Source organism: Mirounga angustirostris, unplaced genomic scaffold (genome assembly GCF_029215605.1).
Source record: "Mirounga angustirostris isolate CCGP_5_RB_7025 unplaced genomic scaffold, mMirAng1.0.hap1 SCAF_15, whole genome shotgun sequence".
In the NCBI taxonomy this organism is placed as follows: domain Eukaryota; kingdom Metazoa; phylum Chordata; class Mammalia; order Carnivora; family Phocidae; genus Mirounga; species Mirounga angustirostris.
Genome location: NW_026991723.1, coordinates 6,810,511 through 6,831,494, shown reverse-complemented (window position 1 = coordinate 6,831,494; position 20,984 = coordinate 6,810,511). Strand labels below are relative to the sequence as shown.

The window sequence follows — 20,984 nt, the reverse complement described above, 5'->3', positions numbered from 1 at the left end:
TTCCAGGCGTTGAGTTTAGCGTTTACAAAAACCACACCTTCCGTTTCATAGTCCTGTTCCATCGCTTCACATCATTTGTAATTCAGTAATTATGCTGATATTCGCAATTGGCATAAAGACCTTGGGAACAATTGCCGTGACTCTCGGTGAGCATACATTCTCATCGATGAACACAGAAGGGGAGAGAAGATTAAAGACGTCCCTTGACTGTGAGCGTCCCCCTGCCCACGCGGTGTGACACCAAGGACGACGAGCCTGTTGGTTACTCAGTGAATCAGCTAAGTGACGGTTGTTTAAGAGCACTTTCTAGACTTGGTTGAAGCTCAGCATGGGGGGAAAATATCTTAATCCAAGGAAATATTTGCAAAGGAGAAGCCACAAGAGAAACCAGAGGACTGATTCTGTGTGCTCCTCATGTTCACCAATGTATTGGGTATGACAGAAACCAAAACCAAAACACTTTTGCCTTAATGTGACACTGCTTTTCATGTCTCCAACAGGAATATGTTCCCTGAGAATCTTGTCCAAGCCTGTTTTCAGCAGGTAATCATAATGACTTTTGCCTCCAGGTTCCTCCCCTCTTCGCTTTACCCATTCAGATTTTTATGTCCTGCTATGACTGAGGAACTGGAATGAGCCTGTCCCAGATGGCAGGAAATGTACCTATGAATACGCACACGGAGCCATCGTAGGTGACTTCTCTGCTTCATACCTCTGGTCTCTCGGGCCCTGGAAAGTCCCTGTTGGAACTGACCCAGGCTCCCTTTCCCGGTTTTTGGAGAACCCCGTGGTATTTGCAAAGAATCTTAGATTGTGTGCAGAGAAGCACCCTGCAAAAACAACCCCATCTCCTCTCTCCTTTCTCCCTCATGTTGGGAGAGCAGTATCTAACCCACATGGGGGCTTCGTGTTCCTGGCGTTTGGTCTTTTCCTTAATCCTCGCGTGCCCATTGCCAGCATGCCCCCCGCCCCCCTGGCCATGTAACAAAGCCCTGATTTTTTTCTCTAGGAGAGCTTCACGGTCTCTTCACTCCGTTTCCCTGCTGCTCTTCTCTCTATTTATGTGTGCACTTGAAGACAGCGGAGTCTATCCCAAACTGCTGAATTCATTTACATAAATTACACGAACAGAGCCCTCTGTGTATACCAACAGAAATGGCCATGAGCTTGCTCCCTGCCGACCTCCAGGAGGCACAGAACTACCTGTATTTCAAGGTTCAGCCTCAGTGGTCATTTGTAAGGTTCTCCAGGTTGGCAGAGCCTCGGAGAAGTGACGTTGATGCCTGGTGTAATAGTGTACGAGCCCTTTCTTCAACCTCTCTGCTGAAGCTCAGAGGAACCCAGCAGAGCTGAAGGAAGGAAATTCAACAGAAATCTCACTCATGGACTGGCCCTAAAGGGGCTGTTGATTTTGGAACAACCATATAGTTCTTGACATGTACTAAAGTCGTGACTGCATTTATCAAAGCAATGAGGTGTTTTGCCCAGATTAAAAATAATAAATGAATAAACAAATAGAAACAAAATGATTGGCAGGATCCCTGTAGCATCTGTTAAAGCTCTTCCAGATAAAACCTATACTTTCTTTCCCGTTATCGCTCTGCTAATTTGTCCCTTATTATGAAAGAGAACATTCTGACATCATTGAACGGTGGCTGTGGGAATCAGGGTTTGGATTTCACGGTCTCGCTTTTTGCTTCCAAAGCCTCGCGGGAGCCAAGAGAGGCGACAGAGGCAGAAGCCTTCCGTGGTACTCATTTAGCCAAAGTAACATATTCCTGTGGTTTAGGCTCAGATGCTTGAAAAACTCTTACTTTGTTTGTTTGGTCTTCTTTTTCCCTTTTTCCCTCCAACATGCAGTACAAAACCAAGCGTGAAGAAGTGAATACTCCCAGTGAGCCAGGGACGAACATGACAGATGCACCTGTCACAGCCATCATGACAACTGCCGTTTCCAAGGTACCTTGTCGCCCATGCCCCTTCCCCAGTAGGCAGGGGCTGAGTTGTGAGGAGCAAGCAGGAGACGGAAAGAGTCAGTCCTCACTACTTGTGAATTCGTCTACCCACTAAAATGTATTTGTAACCCCCAAAATCGACACGATGCTCCCACGTCATTTGCAGGCAGACAAGGAGTGGTGAGAAGTTTAAGTCACCCAACACACTCATTCCCAGCTGAGGATGTACAAGCCGAGCTCTGCCTTTTTTTTAAGTAGGCTCCATGCCCAATGGGGGGCTTGAACTCATGACCCTGAGATCAGGAGTCGCATGCTCTACCAACTGAGCCAGCCAGGCGCCCCAGGCTCTGCCTTCTTGTTTCAGCTCTCTTGTAAACAATTGTTCTTTTTTCACATTTTTGTGCTTTTTCATGATGATTTCACTGTTTAAAACATCCCCCAAGCATAGTGCTGTAGCGCTGTGTGTGGTTCTCAGGGCAAGAAGGCTATGATGTGCCAGATAGAAAATACATGTGCCTTAGATCAGCCTCACTCAGGCGTGACAGTGTTGGCTGAGTTCAGTGTCCATAACTGCACAATATATATTAAACATTTATGTGTTCTTTAACAGAAACACACGTAAAGGAAGGTTATAGACCAATTATTGGATGAAAATGTTGTGAACATTGGTCCCCAGGCACCTGACCTTGTTGTATGTCCCCTGGGAACGAGGATTCAGCATTTGCTAACTCAGTGTTGGTGGGTGACCACTTTGTAGAATGAGACCACCAAACATTACGAGAAGCAAGTGAACTGCACAGAGAAAAGAATGCGGCTTTTTGTCTCTGCTACCCCGTCACTCCTTTGAGTTGAGTTGGGCACCTCCAGGAACTGTGTTAGATTTGCAAGACCATGTAACTACGGAACACGGGGCCACATCCCTTATCTGAAACTCTGCCCAGATGTGATTCAGAGTCCAGAGTTTCCTTTTTTTTTTTTTAAGATTTTATTTATTTATTTGACAGAGAGAGACACAGCGAGAGAGGGAACACAAGCAGGGGGAGTGGGAGAGGGAGAAGCAGGCTTCCTGCTGGGCAGAGAGCCCGATGCAGGACTCGATCCCAGGACCCTGGGGTCATAACCCGAGCCAAATGCAGACACTTAACAACTGAGCCCCCCAGGCGCCCCCAGAGTCCGGAGTTTCTCACTCTTAATGGGCCATGTGGTGTAGGCACTGTAGGTCATGCAACGTGCTGAAACAGGAAATAGGATCAAGGACATCAGTAGTTCTGCAGCAGACTCTCGAATATCCTGCCAGATAAGAGAAATAAACCATAAGTAGCCTCAGCTCAGCTCAGGGTAGGTTCTGCCACCAAGAGTTGGCTGTCCTCCTGTCAATAAAATCCCTGGGTTTTGAGAGCTGTTGGAGTTTCAGCATTAGAGCCGAGACCGTATGGGCCTGAGCTAGTACCTCTGTAGTCCTATGGTAGATTTCTGCTAAAGTTCTCTGGCACCACACAGAAAGAGAAGATTTAAGGAACAAATGTTTGGGAGACTTAGGAATTCAAACTAGAGAGCCTGCGGTTGGCTCCTACTTCCTACTGCAGAAGCCTTAAGTCCTCCTGCTGGCTCAGGGTCCCTCCACGTCTGGACGCCTCCCTGGTTTCCCAGCTCCCCTCCCGGTGGCCCTCTCTATCCCATCCAGACCCACCTCCTCCGTTTCTCCTTATTCCCACCTTTGCATGTGATTCCACAAAGATTTTTGCTAGCGCCTTGCCATGAGCTAGGCCCTGCTGGGCATTGGGATGCCAACGGAGCAGGTAGGGGTGGCCTCTGCCCTCATGTGACGGGCATGACAATAGGGAAGGACAGGGTACTCGGGGGCGTTCAACAACAGAGGCTTAAATTAGTTTGGGGGCCATAAAGGAGGAGTAGGAGCTCTTCAGGCAGGGTAGGGCAGCCCAGTGCATGATGACTTTTGCCTCTGCTATGCCATTTTTCTGGAATCTGGTTCCATCTCCTGGCCGTCTGCCACTCAGGCTGAGCTCTCCCCAACCCCACGGCCTCCATTCGGTCTCCGCCTGATGCCAGCAACCTGTGGCTTGGCCGTGCAGTTAGTTACGCATCGTCTTGCTGTCACAGGCTTGTTTTTCTTACCCTTAATCTTATCTAGCTGTATTTTAAGACTTACCCTGTAGTCAATGTTGTTAGCACACTCACGATGCTCGATAAGTAAGTGAGCATATCACATTATAAGTAAAAAAATGACGGGCACGCCAGGAGCTTCAACCATTTATAATACTTTGTAAAGCTGGCTTGTACGACTCCGGTTCCATTATCTCCTATGATACCTACCAAAGCCCTTGATCAGCTTACACCCAACTGGCATTTATCTGTCCCTATGAAATCTCTCAGTAAATCTCGCGCTGCCCCCCTCAGATGAAGTTTTTTTCAGCATCACTCATGCTGTTCTTACCCAGGATAAGGTGAAGAAATGGTTCACGGTAGCAGCTATTTGGTTAATATTTACATCTCTAAAGTCTTTTTGGTCATCCAAGGTTAGGCAGTAAGGAATGTTTCTGTGCTTCACTATCAGGATAAAACAGATAGATAACATAAAAATGTTCACTGTGGTAAATATTTTGCGCTTCCTGCATTATCTAATGCCTGTCTTTTTCACGCAGACTCCAAACGTAGCTAGTAGTTAAAATCACCCCAAAAAGTGCCTTGATTCTAAAGTTATTAAAAATGTAAGACATCCCAGAATAAGAACTCTTCAAAAGAAACCTTCAAGTTTGGGTTTTTTGAGAAAGAGAAAAAAAAAAAATCACTTTAAACTTCCATGGCAGGGGGCAGGGGCGGGGGGGGGGGGGGAGTACAAATTTGATACATGTGTAGGTGGTTTGTTGTTGTTGTTGTTGTTTTTCTCCCCAAGTACTGTTGACTCCGACTGGTAGATTTACTAGCTTATTATGTTTGGCTATTGTATCTTCTCATTTCGGGGCCTCTGCCTTCCAACAAAATTATAATCATGCATCAATATATTCTCTTGGTTTTGATCCGCAGAACAAAACAAAGGAATACAAAATCGTAGGCATGTATTCGGACGGCATAAATGTCCTGGGCTTGATTGTCTTCTGCCTCGTCTTTGGACTTGTCATTGGAAAAATGGGAGAAAAAGGACAGATTCTGGTGGATTTCTTCAATGCTCTGAGTGATGCAACCATGAAAATTGTTCAGATCATTATGTGGTGAGCAGATGCCAGTGAATGCCATCTTGTCCCCTCAAAATTAGAATAAAGGGACCTGTTTCTCCACTGACCTCACCCTAGGAAGGATGAACACGGAATGTTGAGACACTAGAGTGTTCAGTAATTCTACATATTCTACATATTCCTTAGGAGTTAGTTCACAAACAAGAATCTGAGTATCAGCCGTTGTCTGTTCTACCAAAGCCCTTAATCAGCTTGCACCCAACTGGCATTTATCTAAGAAATAACTCTGAAAATAGTGACTTGAAGGGGTTCCTGGCACATCAAAACTAAGTGCTTTCCTTGTTAGGCCCAGTGCAGAAGTGATATTCAAAATGCTTGCAACTGTATTTCGTTTCCATCCAAATGAAAGCTGCCGTTTGGATGAGAACACAGCAGAAGCACCACCTGAGTCTCTGCCCTGTCCCTGGAGGTGCCAACAAGTCCGCCTTTTCGAGGTGATCTCTGCCCCCACTTACCTCATATTGAGTTGACTCGACATTTTTTACTCCGAAGTGTAGACATTGACAGTGGTTTCGGCCACTTACTCCCGCTGAACCTCAGCTTCATCATGTGTAAAAAAAGGATAATAAAATCTACCCCTCGAGTTGGGAAAAGTACATTAAGGGAAATGATGCATGTCAAATACTTAACCCGATACAAGGCAGGCAATAAGAGCTCCACAAAAAGAGCTGTTATGACCACTTCCATGACTAATTGTATTGCTCTGTGGCTGATATTACTACCTGGGAGACAAGACGACCCAGGCTAGAAGGAGCGTAGTGGCCGTATAGGGAGGGTCAGACAAAAATGAGATCTGCACATGGGACCATCGGCAGGACGTACGTGCCTCGGGAGCATGGCATGGGATAGGCCCCTGTTTAACCACACGTTCTTGCCAAGCTCGCTCACCCAAGGTAGCTTAGGTGGGTAGAACTGAACGTGCATGCACAGGCACTAAATCCTGGCTCCACTGTGGTCCACCAGGGCCTGAGGCTGAAACCTTCGCCTCATTGTGGACCAGGTGCTCCTCCCAGCTGAGTGCATGTGCCACAAGCCGAAGTGCACGCCCTGGCTTGTTTCCTCCCCAGCAATCCCACCTCGAGGAGACACCTGATGACGGAACTGTCTTTGCTGTGCTTACATCCTAGTTACATGCCACTCGGCATTTTGTTCCTGATTGCCGGGAAGATCATAGAAGTCGAAGACTGGGAAATATTCCGCAAGCTGGGCCTTTACATGGCCACCGTCCTGAGTGGGTATGGCAGACTTGAGAGAGGAAGCAGGAACTGCGTTTGAGCCACTGGATCGCTGCTGAGAAGCTGTGTTTCAGTTATAATTGGCTTCTCCCACGTGCCGAGGAAGATGGGGTTCAGAAATAAGAGAGCGGGTTGGGGGGGCTGCCCTTTAACAGCTGTACTGGGGGAGGATCACACTGTGCTAATTGCCAGATCTTGGCAGAACAGCCTGGACCATGGTTTATTGCTGCCTTTATTAGTTGTGTTAAGATCCTTTATTGAAATGAGCAAAACCCACTGGAACCCTCTCTTGGCATTCACTTCTTCAAGGATGGAAACTCACCAAACTTGTAAGAATAGCCCACAAGGACCACAGCCCCAAGAAAGAAATCAGGCAGGGCCTGAATGAAATGAGACTCAAGCAAGTAGGAGCGGGTGGCTGGTTGGTTCCAACCCCGTTGGTGGGGCTGGGCAGTGCTACCAAGCCCAGCACCATCGAGTGTCAGAGAGGATGCTGGTAAAATCTTCAGGCTGGGACGAATTGGGTAAAGCAGGGAGGCAGCAGGGGACAGGTCATTTGCATATTTATTGCAGCCCAGTTATTGGTTCCTTGAGGGGAGGTAGGGTGAGATAAGTTAGGAATGGTGCCCCTGGATACCTAGCAGGGGCAGGATACATCACATGTGCTAAGAAATATGGACCAAGGGAATGAATAAACATCATCAACACTCCCACAGGTCAGTGCCTCCAAACACCCACCTTGAGCAGTGAGCTCACCTGTTGGAACTTGAGTTCCGTGGGGAGTCCATCTGTGTTTACCTAACGCATGGCCCTTCCAGCCAACGAGAAGAAGCCTGGGTGTCCACAATGGGAGGGCCAGCGTCCGATCCCAGGGCCCTAGCCGTATGGGAAGCAGGGCTGTCTACCCTTCTACAGGCCATGGCCTGTGTCCAGGGAGTGATTTGGCTGAGGTTTATTATGCTGAGCCATTTTAAAACACATTTCTGCTGGTTTCTGTTCAGTTGTCCTACCTGGGTTTCTAACAGAAAACTAAATTTCTCCTAGTTCTTAGCCACATGCCTGCTATCTAGAAGACCCTCACGATGGACCTTCAGGATCTGTATTTTCAATGGCCATTTCTTATTTCAGCTTTAAATAACTGATCTGTAAACTCTTACATGGCACCTGCTGGATCGATCTCATTTTTTAAGCCCCCTGTTTTGCGTAACCTATATATTCCTACATGAAACAAGGAGTCGTTTCGGAAGGCAGGAATAACAAAGAGGGTCAATCCTGAAGTATGACTGTAGGAGAGCAGGGACTCGCTCCTTCCTGCAACCTGCCTGCCCTCTTGGAGGGTGGACACCATCCAGCAGGACAGCAGTGCGGTCCAGGGAACCGGGGGGCTGGGTGTAGGATGAGGGTTTCTGGTAGCACTGTGTGTGGAGCCACAGAGCTGCCGAGAAGGAAAGGTCCACTCGACCTAGGGAGGTGAGGGAAGGCTTCCTGGAGGAGGGGGACCTTTTGCTGAGTCTTAGAAGAGGGGTAAGAACTCAGCAGCAGAAGGAAGTGAAAGTACGTTAGCACTTCCTGCAGGAATAGCACACAGGGCTTGTGACATACGTGTTCTGTGAGCTCTGAAATGTGGATTCAGCTACTGCCTGCATCACTTGGACAAGACACTTCGTTTGCTCAGTGAGTCTCCTCATCCTCATTGGTGGAATGGAGACATATATCCCTGCCCCACTTCTCATTTTCTTTTGGGTCATTATGGAAATCAAGTGATCTATCATGAATTTCTTAAAAAGCTGTTTGGAAAAAAGGATTAATATGAAGAGGTGTGCCCTCCATGCACCCGCTCCTCTCTCTTGTTTTCAGACTCGCGATCCACTCCATCGTCATCCTCCCACTGATCTACTTCATAGTCGTACGGAAGAACCCTTTCCAGTTCGCCATGGGAATGGCTCAGGCTCTCCTGACGGCTCTCATGATCTCTTCCAGGTGAACAGGGAGGGGTGTCTGGAGTCGTCTCTGGGCCACACCTTGTCAGCTCTCACCAGCCGCACTTGAGAGCTGTCCCGGCCACATGTGAAGCTGACGACTTAGTAGCTGCCTTTAACTCAAGGAATGACCTCTATATTCTCTGCCCATGTCCTTGAACATTTTTGCCCCCCGCTGGGCATTTCCTGCCCTCATGGCACGGCCTGCAGCCCAAGAATGGGTTACACCGTAACTTGGAGCAATAGCAGACCCAGCACATTCTCATTCCTGGACCTGCCGAAAGTCCCGGCATGCCTTGGGCTCTGGGTTTGGTTTCTGGCATAGAAGTGTCTCTTCAGACAGGGATTGAGCTCCAGCGTTAGACCATAGGTTCCTTTCTCTTTCTGTCCCACAGTTCAGCCACACTGCCGGTCACTTTCCGCTGTGCTGAAGAAAAGAACCAGGTGGACAAGAGGATCACCAGGTTCGTGCTGCCCGTGGGAGCTACGATCAACATGGACGGGACAGCTCTCTACGAGGCAGTGGCAGCCGTGTTCATTGCACAGTTGAACGGCCTGGACTTGGGCATCGGGCAGATCATCACGATCAGGTAGGGCACGAGGTTGCACTTGTGCTCATTTCTGTTACTGGAATTGTCTCAAGGAAAAATCGCCTGTGGGGGAAAGAAAATAAATCGCCTGTGAAGGGAGATCAGGAATGGTCCACTGGTGGATTGATTTTCTTGGTCTACAAAGCCCCTTCCCAAGATTACACACAACTTTATTTTTACAGGAAGTGGAGTTGTGGTCTGTAGGATTTCTGCTTCAGGGTCTGGAGAGCCAAAGGCATCACTGTTCTCGGTTCAGCATACCCACTGGGTGCTAGGCACACAGCGGATACCACGGATTCAAGATAGAATAAGGGCCTGCTTTCAGGGGGTCCCCAGTATGTAGGGGGATCCGGATATCTAAATAAATGGTGGGGGGTGTGATAAGAGCTATCATGGAGGTTTGAGGGGGCACGGAGGGCACCAAAGAAGGAAGGGAAGGTGAGGAGAGGCTTCCTGGAGAAGGGGAAGGTTTAGTTAAGGTTCAGAAGAAGAATAAGAATTTAGTAAGAAAAGAAGGAACCTAAGAGCATCTGGGATAAAAGGACTAGCTTGTACACGGGATCGTGATATAACCACGGCCTCGTTACAGTGGACAGATTATTGGATGTGGCTGCATAGAGTACAATGTGGAGAACATAGAGAAGAGGGCAAGGATCATCTCATGAAACCTTCATGGGATGTGCTCATGGAAGGGGCTCAGACAGTCATAACATGGAAGATTCAAATCAAAACAGATTTGAATTTTTAAAGGATAACTTGGCAATACGGTGGATGGACTGGATGGGAACAGGAACATAAGCTGGAAGACTAGTTAGGAGATTACTGCAGAAGTCCAAGTAAGGAATTAAAAGGCCTACATCAGGGGTGCCTGAGTGGCTCAGTCGGTTAAGCGTCTGCCTTTGGCTCAGGTCATGATCCCAGGGTCCTGGGATCAAGTCCCTCATCAGGCTCCCTGCTCAGCGGGGAGTCGCTTCTCTCTCTGTTCCTCTGCCCCTCCACCCCACTGGTGCTTGCTCTCTCAAATAAATAAAATCTTTAAAAAAAAAAAAAAAGCCTACATCAAGGCACTGTCACTGAGGATGGAGAAGAGCTAACGAATTCAAGAGGCATCAGTTGGATTCAGAGTGAGGGATGGGAAGGGGGGCGGTTAGGATGACCTCCAGGATTGGCAGATGGTTCTGGACTGGTGAATGGTGGTTACCAGAACGAGACTAGTGGAAGAGAAGCAAGCACAGGTGGGAAAATAAAGAGCTTATGCTTTTTGCCACATTGAATTTGAAATGCTTTCAGGACATCAGGTGGGAACTCTGCAGTGAGAAATGTGCAGATATGGATGTCAGAGGCATCAGGGGGAGGGCGGTCATCAAGCACGTGATTACGAGTCAGTCGTCCATGTTTGAGTCTTAGCTTCACCATGATTAACAGTGACCTTGGCCAAGGTACTTGAATTCTATAACCTTCTGTTTTCTCACCTGTAAAATATGGATAATAATAGTACCTACATTCTATGCAAGTAGTGATAGTTAAGTCCGTGCACGTAAAATGCTTCAAACAGTGTGTACATAGCACTCAGGGGATGCTGAGAATGTTGGGATGACGTTACATAGAGAGGGTTTGTGCCAAATAGAAGAGGACTAAGAACTGAGCCCTAGAAAATCCTAGTATTAGAGGCAGGCAGAGGAGGGGAGAACCAAGAGGAAGACCAAGAAGGAACAGAAAGGTAGGAGGAGAGCCATCACATCATGGAAGCCCAGAGAAGAGAGATCTCCAAGGATGAAACACTCAACAGAGCCCGATACTGCAGAGAATTCTACTCAAATGAAGACTGAAATTGTCTACTCAAGTAGATGCTGAAAATGTCATTAATGAATTTTGCCAGCATTGTTGCTCTAAAACAGTCCTGTTCAAGATGGTAGCCACCAGTCACACAGGTTGGACAGAGCAGACACAGGAGGTTCCATCATTGTAGAATTAGGTTCTGTCATGGAAAATTCTACTGGACAGCGCTGCTTTGCAGGGATGGGTTGGGTTTAGAGCTAATCCGGAGACTTTCATTCAGTTTAGAGCGGAAGTTTACAAGTAAACTTGGTCCCTTGGCCTACACAAGGCTGGATCTGGCCTTTCCGAGTTAACTCACTCTTGCATTCCTGGTCCTTGGGACAGGCATAAACTGCAGGCGTAAAGTAAGTTCTAACAGTATTCTAATACAGTATATTTTTAAGTCTTCCCCAACCCTAAATCATGAAGTAAGTACTTAGTGCCGTTGGCTTGAAGCTAACTGAAGACAAATGCCAACTAGACCATTGGCACATCAGCTGGGAAACTGTCTCTGTACTTCGTGGTCTATAAAGTGTCCGTGGCTTAAGAGCTGAAAGAGCTTGAGGAAAGTCCTGTAGTTTGAACAGCAGTGTGTTAAAATCGAAACCTTGCATCGTGCCTGAGAAAGCTCCGCAACCACCTGGGGTCCAGTGCTTGTCACTTTGGTCCTTCCAAGTGCCCTTGGCCACCTCCCTCACCATGGCTGTGGGAGCCAGTCTGCCCTGGACTGATTTCCGAGAGGTGCCCGTTGGTTTGGGTATTTGCCACTTTGTGGTGAAGCCCCTCCCCCTCCCTCAGTCATGAGTTCCCTAGATCTTTCTAACCTTGTTTTTTTGTTAACCTGACTGCTAGACAAATAAACTTTGGGCAGAGAGGCTAAATAATTCACATCAAAACCTGTCCCACTTACCCCCCTCCCCCCTCCCCCCGCTCTGGTGTATTTTTTTTTTTAAGATTTTATTTTTAATTAATCTCGACACCCAACATGGGACTCAAACTCATGACCCCGAAGATCAAGAGTCACACGCTCTCCCGACTGTGCCCGCCAGGCACCCCTGTATCCTTAAATCAGACTTGCTGATAAATAACCACTGGCCCAGAGCCAACAACCACAACTGTGAGACCCAGAGTAATCACTGACCTAAAATTTAAAATCCTCTCTGGCTCTGCCTGGGACAGAATGAAGTAATAAACATGGTTTTTCCCTTCACAAGTTACAGTTGCGGCTCATGCGGCTGATGGTTAGAGACCCATAGTTCTCCTTCTGTGGCCCGTTTGGCCCGACATCAAAGAAACGTAGGCGCCATCCACCCAAGACAAACCCTTTTGTGGTTTTATCATAATATTCAGTAATCAAAGGTTATGACTGATTGAAAATAGGATAAATATGCTTAAAATGAAAGATGATGACTGGATTTGAGGCCTGGAGGAGGAAAGGAGCAAGTTGTGGGGTTTTGTAGCAATGAAGGGTGATCCCAGGGGCAGCACGGGTGGGACCAGCGGCTGCTGACGTAGCAGAAGTGGCCTCAGTGTGGAAGGATCTGATGCGGCCAGGTGCTGTCCTGGATGGATGCCCTCCACATCCTACCTCAGTTCATCTTCATGACGCCCCGCAACATGGTCTCCCCATCCCCCAGGCAAGAACGGAGATCCAGAGGGAACTTGCCTAAGGATGTGCTGCTACTGAAAACAGGTCTTTCTGACGCTCAAACCTCTGCAGGCTTCAGTTCACACCCCAGGCCCAGCCTGGATGGGACCTGAGCTAAGTGTCCTGTCCGAAAACTAGATCTCAACGCCAGGAAAGAACTTTCTACCGGTGACTATTGTGTGTTCGTCTGTGAAAACCCTCTGAAGACAAAGTCGAATATATTCAAGCCGAAGGAATAGGTTTTTATATTTTTCCCCGTTCTGAAGATTTATAGTTCCCAGTCTCAGACCAAAGCCAGTCAAATGGCTGAAGTTTAGGAAGCAAGGTCAAGGCTCCAGGGCAGAGTTTTCTTTGACGAAATGGGTTTTGAGTTTTGAGCCCAGCCACAGGCCAGAGGGACGTGGTTAACCATGATGTGTTGGGACTTCCAAAAGGGATCCGTGGTCACGGGCACAAATCACTTCTGGCAGAGAAAACCCCCTGTTGCATTCAGTTTAAATTTTTTGTTCAACCAGCATTGAAATAAACTTAGGTTTTCCAAAGAGTACTTAAGTCAGAACAGATCTAAAGGATTCTGTAGGCCTGAAACGTTTCGAGGAATTGGGACAGCCCAGAAATCTTTAATTTACTGTAAATTGGTGGCCGCAGCAGCTGAAGGAAAACACACTTGTCGAAGAATGCTGGCCTGTGTTTGACCGTACCCTCCAACACCATCTGTAGCACACGGAGAGGCAGATGAATGAGTCATGGAATCAGCTTCGTTCGAACTCTGAGGCTTTTGAGCCCACAAGAATATAGATTTGTGGACAGAATCAGGGATTCTTCCAGTTTAAATGGACAGTTTCTACATCTTCACCTTTCAACCCAGTGGCCTCTTTGGACTAAGGATGAGAATAGGTGTCCAAAACGTAGAGTGGGTGTCCTTTCAAGTTCATTCAAAATTCAGGGGCTTCTCCGGGCATGGTGAGCCCTTGTTTCCTCCAAAATGACCAGATCTATTTTTTTCCTTTTTTTAATTTAAATTAATTAGCATATAATGTATTATTAGTTTTTGAGGCAGAGTTCAGGGATTCATCAGTTGCATACAACACCCAGTTCTCATCACATCACATGCCGTCCTTAATGCCCATCCCCCAGTTACCCCCCCTCCCAACCCACCTCCCCTCCAGCAACCCTGTTTGTTTCCCTGGAGTTAAGAGTCTCTTATGGTTTGTCTCCCTCTCTGATTTTGTCCTATTTGATTTTTCCTCTCTTCTCCTATGATCCTCTGTTTTGTTTCTTAAATTCCACATATCAGTGAGATCATATGATACATGTCTTTCTCTGATTGACTTATTTCGCTTAGCATAATACTCTCTAGTTCCATCCACATCGTTGCAAATGGTAAGATTTCCCTTTTTGATGGCTGCATAATATTTCATTGTATATATATACCACATCTTCTTTATCCATTCATCTGTCGATGGACATCTTGGCTCTTTCCACAGTTTGGCTATTGTGGACATTGCTGCTATAAACATTGGGGTGCACATACCCCTTCAAATCACTACATCTGTATCTTTGGGGTAAATACCTAGTAGTGCAGTTGCTGGGTCGTAGGGTAGCTCTATTTTCAACTTTTTGAGGAACCTCCATACTGTTTTCCAGAGTGGCTGCACCAGCTTGCATTCCCACCAACAGTATGAGAGGGTTCCCCTTTCTCTGCATCCTCGCCAACATCTGCAAAATTACCAGATTTAAATAAGGATGATATTTTCGATGAAAACCAGCACATTCCAAAGACAAGAATCCCTAGCGCCACATTTTATCTGCCCAGGAGGGATCTTTTTAAATACACAGTAATGAGGTTCATCTGACTGCCTCTCTCGGTTCCAGACCTCACTTCCATTTGCAGAAAGTGCATCCACTGGCAGAATGGAGCAGTCAGGAACAAACGCTTGTACCTCGAGCAGGAGGCATGGCTGCCCCTCAGTTCAGGGCCGTGGAGGGCAGCTCCCAGAGGCCAGGAGTCTTGTGATGTCAGGAAAGTGCATAAAACCTGCTTGATCGCTGCCCCTTCCTTCGCCTTCACCTGAAATACACTGCCCATCTACATGTACACCCTCCCTCTGACAGGCCTTCAAGGCAACATCAACTCCGGGCACATATGAGATGCCGATGAGTGATTGGCCTGGTGAGTAGGTGGACGCAAGGAGAAGGGAATCAGGGAGAGAGGTCACTGGCACTGAAGATGACGGATGCCTGCAGGGGTCCCTAATGCCTTTTGCGCACACCCCGGTTGGTGGACTCCTGCCTTCCTCTTGAATATCCCTCTTGCCCATTCTTTGCCCCTCGGGCAGTTCTTCCCTTCCTGGCGTTAGACAGATTTGCCGTATCTCCCCCCACTGGAAGGAGATCGACACCCCCCCCCCCCCGGTCCCCCACAGCTCTCCAGGGAGGCCGAGCTGATGCTCAGCAGAGGATAGATTCTACCCGGCCCATCTGGGGACACAGCGGTAACAGCCTGCGGGACTAACGGTTTCGGGAGACGGGGTCTAACTCCTTCTGCACCGCTGTGTTTTGGCTGCAGCATAACAGCCACGGCCGCCAGCATCGGAGCTGCCGGGGTGCCCCAGGCCGGCTTGGTGACCATGGTGATCGTGCTGAGTGCCGTGGGGCTGCCCGCAGAGGATGTGACCCTAATCATCGCCGTCGACTGGCTCCTGTGAGTTTGGGGTAGACGCAGTGCCTCGGCCGGCTGGGGAGGCGGACCCCCCGCCCTGCGGGATCTGCAGTCTGTCACCATCCTGTCCTCACTTGGCCTAATGAGCCATCTGTTGATGCTTTAATGTCCCTCTGACCAGGCCATCTGATAACGTGCTTAAAAATTAACTCCTCGTCAACTCTGGTGGTGACTTTAAAGGGCCGGTGCTCTCCATTAGAGCATTCATACCTGCTAATGCTCAAGGATAGGAGGTGGGTGTGGGGGGGACACGCATACAATACTAGGGTGAGGAAGCTGGACAAGGTCCCAGACTGTCCAGACCCCAGAGGCTCCCCTCGCCTCTCCGGGCCCTGGGTCAGCCTCACTGGTTTAGAACTGCCTGCTTCGAAGGCAGCCCATCTCCCGGAGACCTTCAGCATCGTCAGGGGCGGGGGCATGAGCAAAGGCTTTGGGGTGAGACGGGCTTGAGTGTGAATCCCTGTTCCGTGTCTCAGGGGCTGTTTGGCCTGGAGCAAGTTCCCTAGCTTCTCCGAGGCCCAGTTGCCTCATCTGTGAGATGGGAAAGATTCTGCGTATTTCATTAGGTGGGTGCAAGGACTGAGCTAATGTGAGCAGAGTGTCTAGAACAGTGTCTGGCGGCTAATATGTGCTCACTAAATGGCAGGTTTTATTGTTACGATTAGAATGGACAGTTCACGTCTCAATCGACAGTTCTCTCTCACACACACACACACAGAGGGCTGAGGAACATAGCGGAACATCTGGGCAGGAATATGCCTTGTGTGACCCCCCCCCAAGGTTCAAGTTAGAATGAACTTGGGGTCCCCAGCTTTATCCTTAATACCCACTCTGTGCACTGGTCTTCCCGCAGCTCAGTCTGGCTCTGTCCCCCGGCCATCGGGGGCACACATGGCTCCATGTGGAGCCTTTACTCAGAACCAGCCCGGGGTTCCCGGGGAGTATGGTGCTGGGTGGTTTGCAAGTAGTAGTTGACGTGATGAAGATACAGTCACCCCCCAGAAGGCAAAAGCTCCGGAAGGCAGGCCGTGTAAGGCCCCCCAGCAGCTGGCTGGTTCTGCAGGCCCCCAGCTGAGGTGGCCCCTTTCTTGCCAAGACACCCTATCACTGAGGCAAGTGCTTTGAGTTTTCTTTCTAGTGATGAGGGTGGGTTTGCACTCGTCTCCTTTCCCTGATTCTTCCTGGAACCGGTGACCTTCAGTTCCAAGATACCGAGAGAAGTCAAAGGTCCGGTCTGGTCCGTGGGATGAAAAGGCACTGGTTGGTTCATACCAGGGTCTAGTTCAGTCCATGGCCTCGTTCTAGATCACAGCAGGGCATCCAGAATGGGGCTAGATAAACACTGTTGGCCTCTTCTGTCCTGCAGAGGTCGTTCTCACGAGAAAGTGTTCATGTTCATGTTCCCGGCAGTGCCCCACGGTCCTCTCACCAGGATGCCTTCCTGCCTTAGCATCTCCTCCAAGCCATGTGGGGCTCAGGCTGGCCCAGGGTGCCACAAGGAGGAAGCCGCTCCTCAGCTGGTCCGAGCTTTCTGGGCCTGTGCTCTGTGGTGTCCCTGCTGGCTTGCTTGTAGAGTGATGCAGTGTGGCAGAGAAATGACTGTACCAGGGACACTCAAACACACAGGGACACTCGGCTGCACCCCCAGACACACACTCCCCCTCGGCATGTACACCACCCACAGGATCCCCTCTACTTAGCCGAGAGCGAGCCTGGAAATGCCCCAAGGCAGAGGGTAGGCGTTGAAAGGCTTGTTCAATTCTGACCCTTCCTCAGCTCCCCCAAAATAGCTGCGAAGACTTCACATTTGTTTGGGAGGGGAGGATGGAATTTTGGGAGACTGGTGCTGGATGTAGGAGGGTCATTGTGACTTCCTGAGGGCACACACCCGGGGAGCCCATTTGCTCATTCTCTACTTGTGTGAGCCCCCTTCTGCCCCAGGCCTGTGACGAGAGCAGCCTCTGATCCAGCCACGAGGACGGCACTTTCTCCGTTTGCTTAATTCATACCTGAATGCTTCAGATCCTTTTCTCTCTCCAGTGGCAACTGGAACTGAACTGCAGGCCTCCTGTCTCTCTGTTCCCCAGGGACCGGTTCAGGACCATGGTGAACGTCCTCGGTGACGCGTTTGGGACAGGCATTGTGGAGAAGCTGTCTAAGAAGGAGTTAGAGCAGATGGATGTTTCATCGGAAGTCAACATCGTGAACCCCTTTGCCTTGGAATCCACAATCCTGGATAACGAAGACTCAGATACCAAGAAGTCCTACATCAACGGAGGCTTCGCCGTAGACAAGTCTGACACCATCTCGTTCACCCAGACCTCACAGTTCTAGGATCCCTGGCTTCACAGGACCAGGAATGATGAAGGACAGCTCCATGAGAGTCATCTCTTAGCAAATTCAAACATTAAATAAGAGAAGAACACTAATGGCCAACTGTACATTTGACTTGATATATAGACTTCCAGATTATTTTCTATATTTGGATTCACAGCTTTCACTCTCCGGGTTCTGGGATTTGGGGGTGGGGTAACATGAAAGAAAATAGATTAAAAGGAAAGCTGGATCCATGTCTGGATTGTAAAAATTCTATGAGAGACGAAGTTTGGAAGTAGATGGAGTAGTAACTGTTGGATTAGGACATGGATATGAAAGAAAAATTGCTTTCTCATACACAGTCCAGTGTTTTAGGTTTTTTTAAAAAAAATACTCTTATTGATTACAAATTTTTACTCAAGCTTTCTATTGGCATGGATTTCCTTTGACCTCTCACATTTTTCTAGATTATAATGCATATAAACACCTCTCCCCCATCAACGTGCCAAATTGTCCATTTTTAACTCATCTCCAGCCAATTTCAAAGTAACTGCTTTGAAAGAAAACAGACCAGCACAGTTCTGCAATCAGAGTTTTAAGATGGGTGTGGGGTTTTGTGGGAAGGGTTCTTTTTTCAATGTACTGTATTGGGACACTGGTAACTAGTAACCCAGTGTTCAGTATAGACCTAGATAGATAGATATATGTGTATATATTATTTTCATATAAGTTGCCAGACAGAGATCAGAATTGAACTGTCAATGTGAAATAAAGAGCTCTCCTTGTACTTGAATAATAACTACGATCTCAATCCAGATCTGCTTTGGGGCTTATCCATACTCCTGCCTCATGAGCACGAGAATGAAAAATCATGTTGTCTGATTGTTCCGCGTCTGTGTGTCAGCCTCAAAGCAGACATGTCTTATACTCCAAGGTGGCTTTGCCATTCATCTCCAACTCCCAGGCTCTACTGCTGGGAGGGAATCCATATCAGCTCTGTGTAAGATGGTATACAAAGGTGTCACGCACATAAGGCTGGATATGTTTTTATCCAACTGGAAGGCTTCATTCTTCCAAGGTCAATTATACCCACTTAAAAATGACAGGACTTCGCCCTTTTGTACCTCTCAGGGCCCAAACCACAGTGGCAAGCTACCAGCTAAGTTGTATTTGAACATGGGTTTGATGGATTGAACAAGTCACATTGGCCAGAAGAAGCACGGTCCCTACCCTGGATTCTTGCAGAGTTAAGTCCCACAATATGAGACATTGGTTATCAGTGGTTCAGGGAAATTCTTCCATTGTACGAAACTCGTCTCCTCAAGGGGGGATTGTTCCAACTAGTAGTCTAGTCATCTCGGCCCTGCTCCTTACCATCCATTTCCTGTCATTCTTCTGCTAATTTATGAAGGTAGTTTATTAAAAATCTGTGCTTCAGCTCTCTTGTAAATAACACAACATAAAAACTTGTATTTACACCGAGATCCAAAATAGTCCCGTTTCTGCAGTATTGAGTAGCCAATTTCAGCCTGTGCTTTAATATTTAAGAAACCAGACACTGTGCCAAAGATCATGCGGAAGTAAATAAATGTTCACTATTGACCACCCATACCTGAAATCTAGAAGAGAATGGTACTGGATTGTCGTGCAAACACCATAAATATGGACCAGTGATTGAATGTGAGTTTTAAAATGCAGATATCGATGGTGTGCATTGGAAGTCCATCTAAATGTCGACGCAGTTGAATCCATCATTTGTCATGGGCTGAAATGTCTTACCCCCTTGGCCTTGGCTCAGATCTGAGGCACGAGAGTTGGCAGAGCTGTCCGTGAGCTGCAGGTCATCCTTCTTTTGGAGCGAGTTTGTAACCAGCATCTTAACACACTGTGCTGTTAACTCATAAAAGAGAAGTGTTCCATTTCAGTCTCAATAAATACTTCCAGCCTTCCTCCTTGCCAGCCTTGTTCTTCCTTTATCTATTCTTTCATCTCATTTACTCAGAAGGGGTGTGGGAAGGTGGAGACGTGGTCAGTTGACTCAGATGGGAAACGGATTATTGTTTTCAAAACTGTTTACACTCAAGGATAATAAAGCAGGGCTTGAGGAAAAGTAATCTGATTTTCCACGTGAATCCATGGGGATGATAAGACTGAAATACAGTGCCCTAAATGATGAACAGTTCGTCCATATTTTATCACTGAGAGGAAAGGGAAGGTATAATTTGGCTAGAAATTCCTATACTGGGAGGGAGTCCTAACTCCATATGATGGTGCCCTGGTTTCCTGGGAGGACAAGTCCTGCCCTCCGAGATGTGCCTGCGAACGACCAGTCCTGTATTAAGGGATGCCACAGTCCTGCCCGGAACCTGAGTCATGAGGGGGGTCCTGCTGGTGGACTCACTTGTCTATGACGGACAACAAACAAATGGACAACTCCCTACCCTACTGAGAGAGGAGAGTGTCACGGAAATGCTTATCACTACCTGGCCAGACTAATTCAGGATAGCTACCTCTTCAGGTGGCACGGGATAAAACACCCAGCACCACAGCTACTCAGAGACTTGTTTGGAAGAGTTAATACCCCTGAGCAGGGCCCCCCTATGACTTTGATCTTGCCCAGAGTATACTCATGTACAGAGGAACAGTGATATCGGCTCTAATAAATGACTATTCCTCGACAAATCTTTGTGAGCCCACTGGGTACAAGGCCCTTTATTAAAAACACACCCCGTTGTTTGGAGAGCTTGAGAAAACTGTGCTTGGCTTGTAGTCAGGCAGTGAGCCAGCAACGTGTTGGCTTTGCAGGTGGTAAGAATCTTCCCTCCTGGAACAGAAAGAGGAAACGGTCCTGCAGAGCTCTGGTAGAATGCCAAGACGACTCTATGCAACAGGATCGATACTCTGTATTCTCTAACTGCCCAGCAGGGCAGCAAAGAAACCAGTGAGTGGGCACACAGCCCTGATACCTAATCAGCCCTGGGACTCTTGCCAATGATCTAAGCCTTGGTTCTTACCCTGCGAAATGAGGATAACAAATCTCGTCTCGTGAGACTAAGTATTCGATGAGAAAATGGATGTGATGCATTTAGCGCATAATATGTTCAGTAAATGCTAGTACCTCTTGCCCCAAAAAACCACCATACACCCTCACCCCCCATTTGCATGGGTAATCCACAGACATGCAGCTTCACGAGTTCAGGTAAGTTTTAGGGCCCTTGCCACTGACATGGCTGAGGACTATAGCTCACACCGCTTGGCCTTATTACCTGGGTTATTAGAGCAAACAATAAATCCAACCTAGTGAGACTTAGTAAGCAACCCCCATTCAATAAAGGGGAAAGCCCTTTCTGAAAATGGGACATTTTCAACTAAACAGTCTAAGACCTAGAATGTTTCCTCCTGTAGAAGATCATGTGGGGATTAAGCAAAGGTAAGTGTTCACAATCCTTTTTTTTTTTTTAAGATTT

At 47.8% G+C, this 20,984-nt stretch overlaps 2 protein-coding genes across 2 annotated transcripts in view; one reads left to right on the top strand and one right to left on the bottom strand.

Moving 5' to 3' along the window:
• Positions 1-19,469, top strand: part of SLC1A1 (solute carrier family 1 member 1) — a 73,593-nt gene extending 54,124 nt beyond the window's left edge. Inside the window, exons 5-12 of the mRNA XM_045882177.3 lie at positions 501-543; positions 1,861-1,959; positions 5,001-5,185; positions 6,337-6,444; positions 8,302-8,424; positions 8,819-9,013; positions 15,049-15,183; positions 17,289-19,469. Of these exons, the coding sequence (XP_045738133.1) occupies positions 501-543; positions 1,861-1,959; positions 5,001-5,185; positions 6,337-6,444; positions 8,302-8,424; positions 8,819-9,013; positions 15,049-15,183; positions 17,289-17,535 (1,135 nt within the window). The 3' untranslated portion in view covers positions 17,536-19,469. The remainder of the gene's footprint in view (positions 1-500; positions 544-1,860; positions 1,960-5,000; positions 5,186-6,336; positions 6,445-8,301; positions 8,425-8,818; positions 9,014-15,048; positions 15,184-17,288) is intronic.
• The window catches only part of SPATA6L (spermatogenesis associated 6 like), a 73,950-nt gene continuing 61,924 nt past the window's right edge, over positions 8,959-20,984 (bottom strand). The window contains exon 13 of the mRNA XM_064579992.1: positions 8,959-9,076. The gene's annotated coding sequence lies outside the window, so the exon portion shown is untranslated. The remainder of the gene's footprint in view (positions 9,077-20,984) is intronic.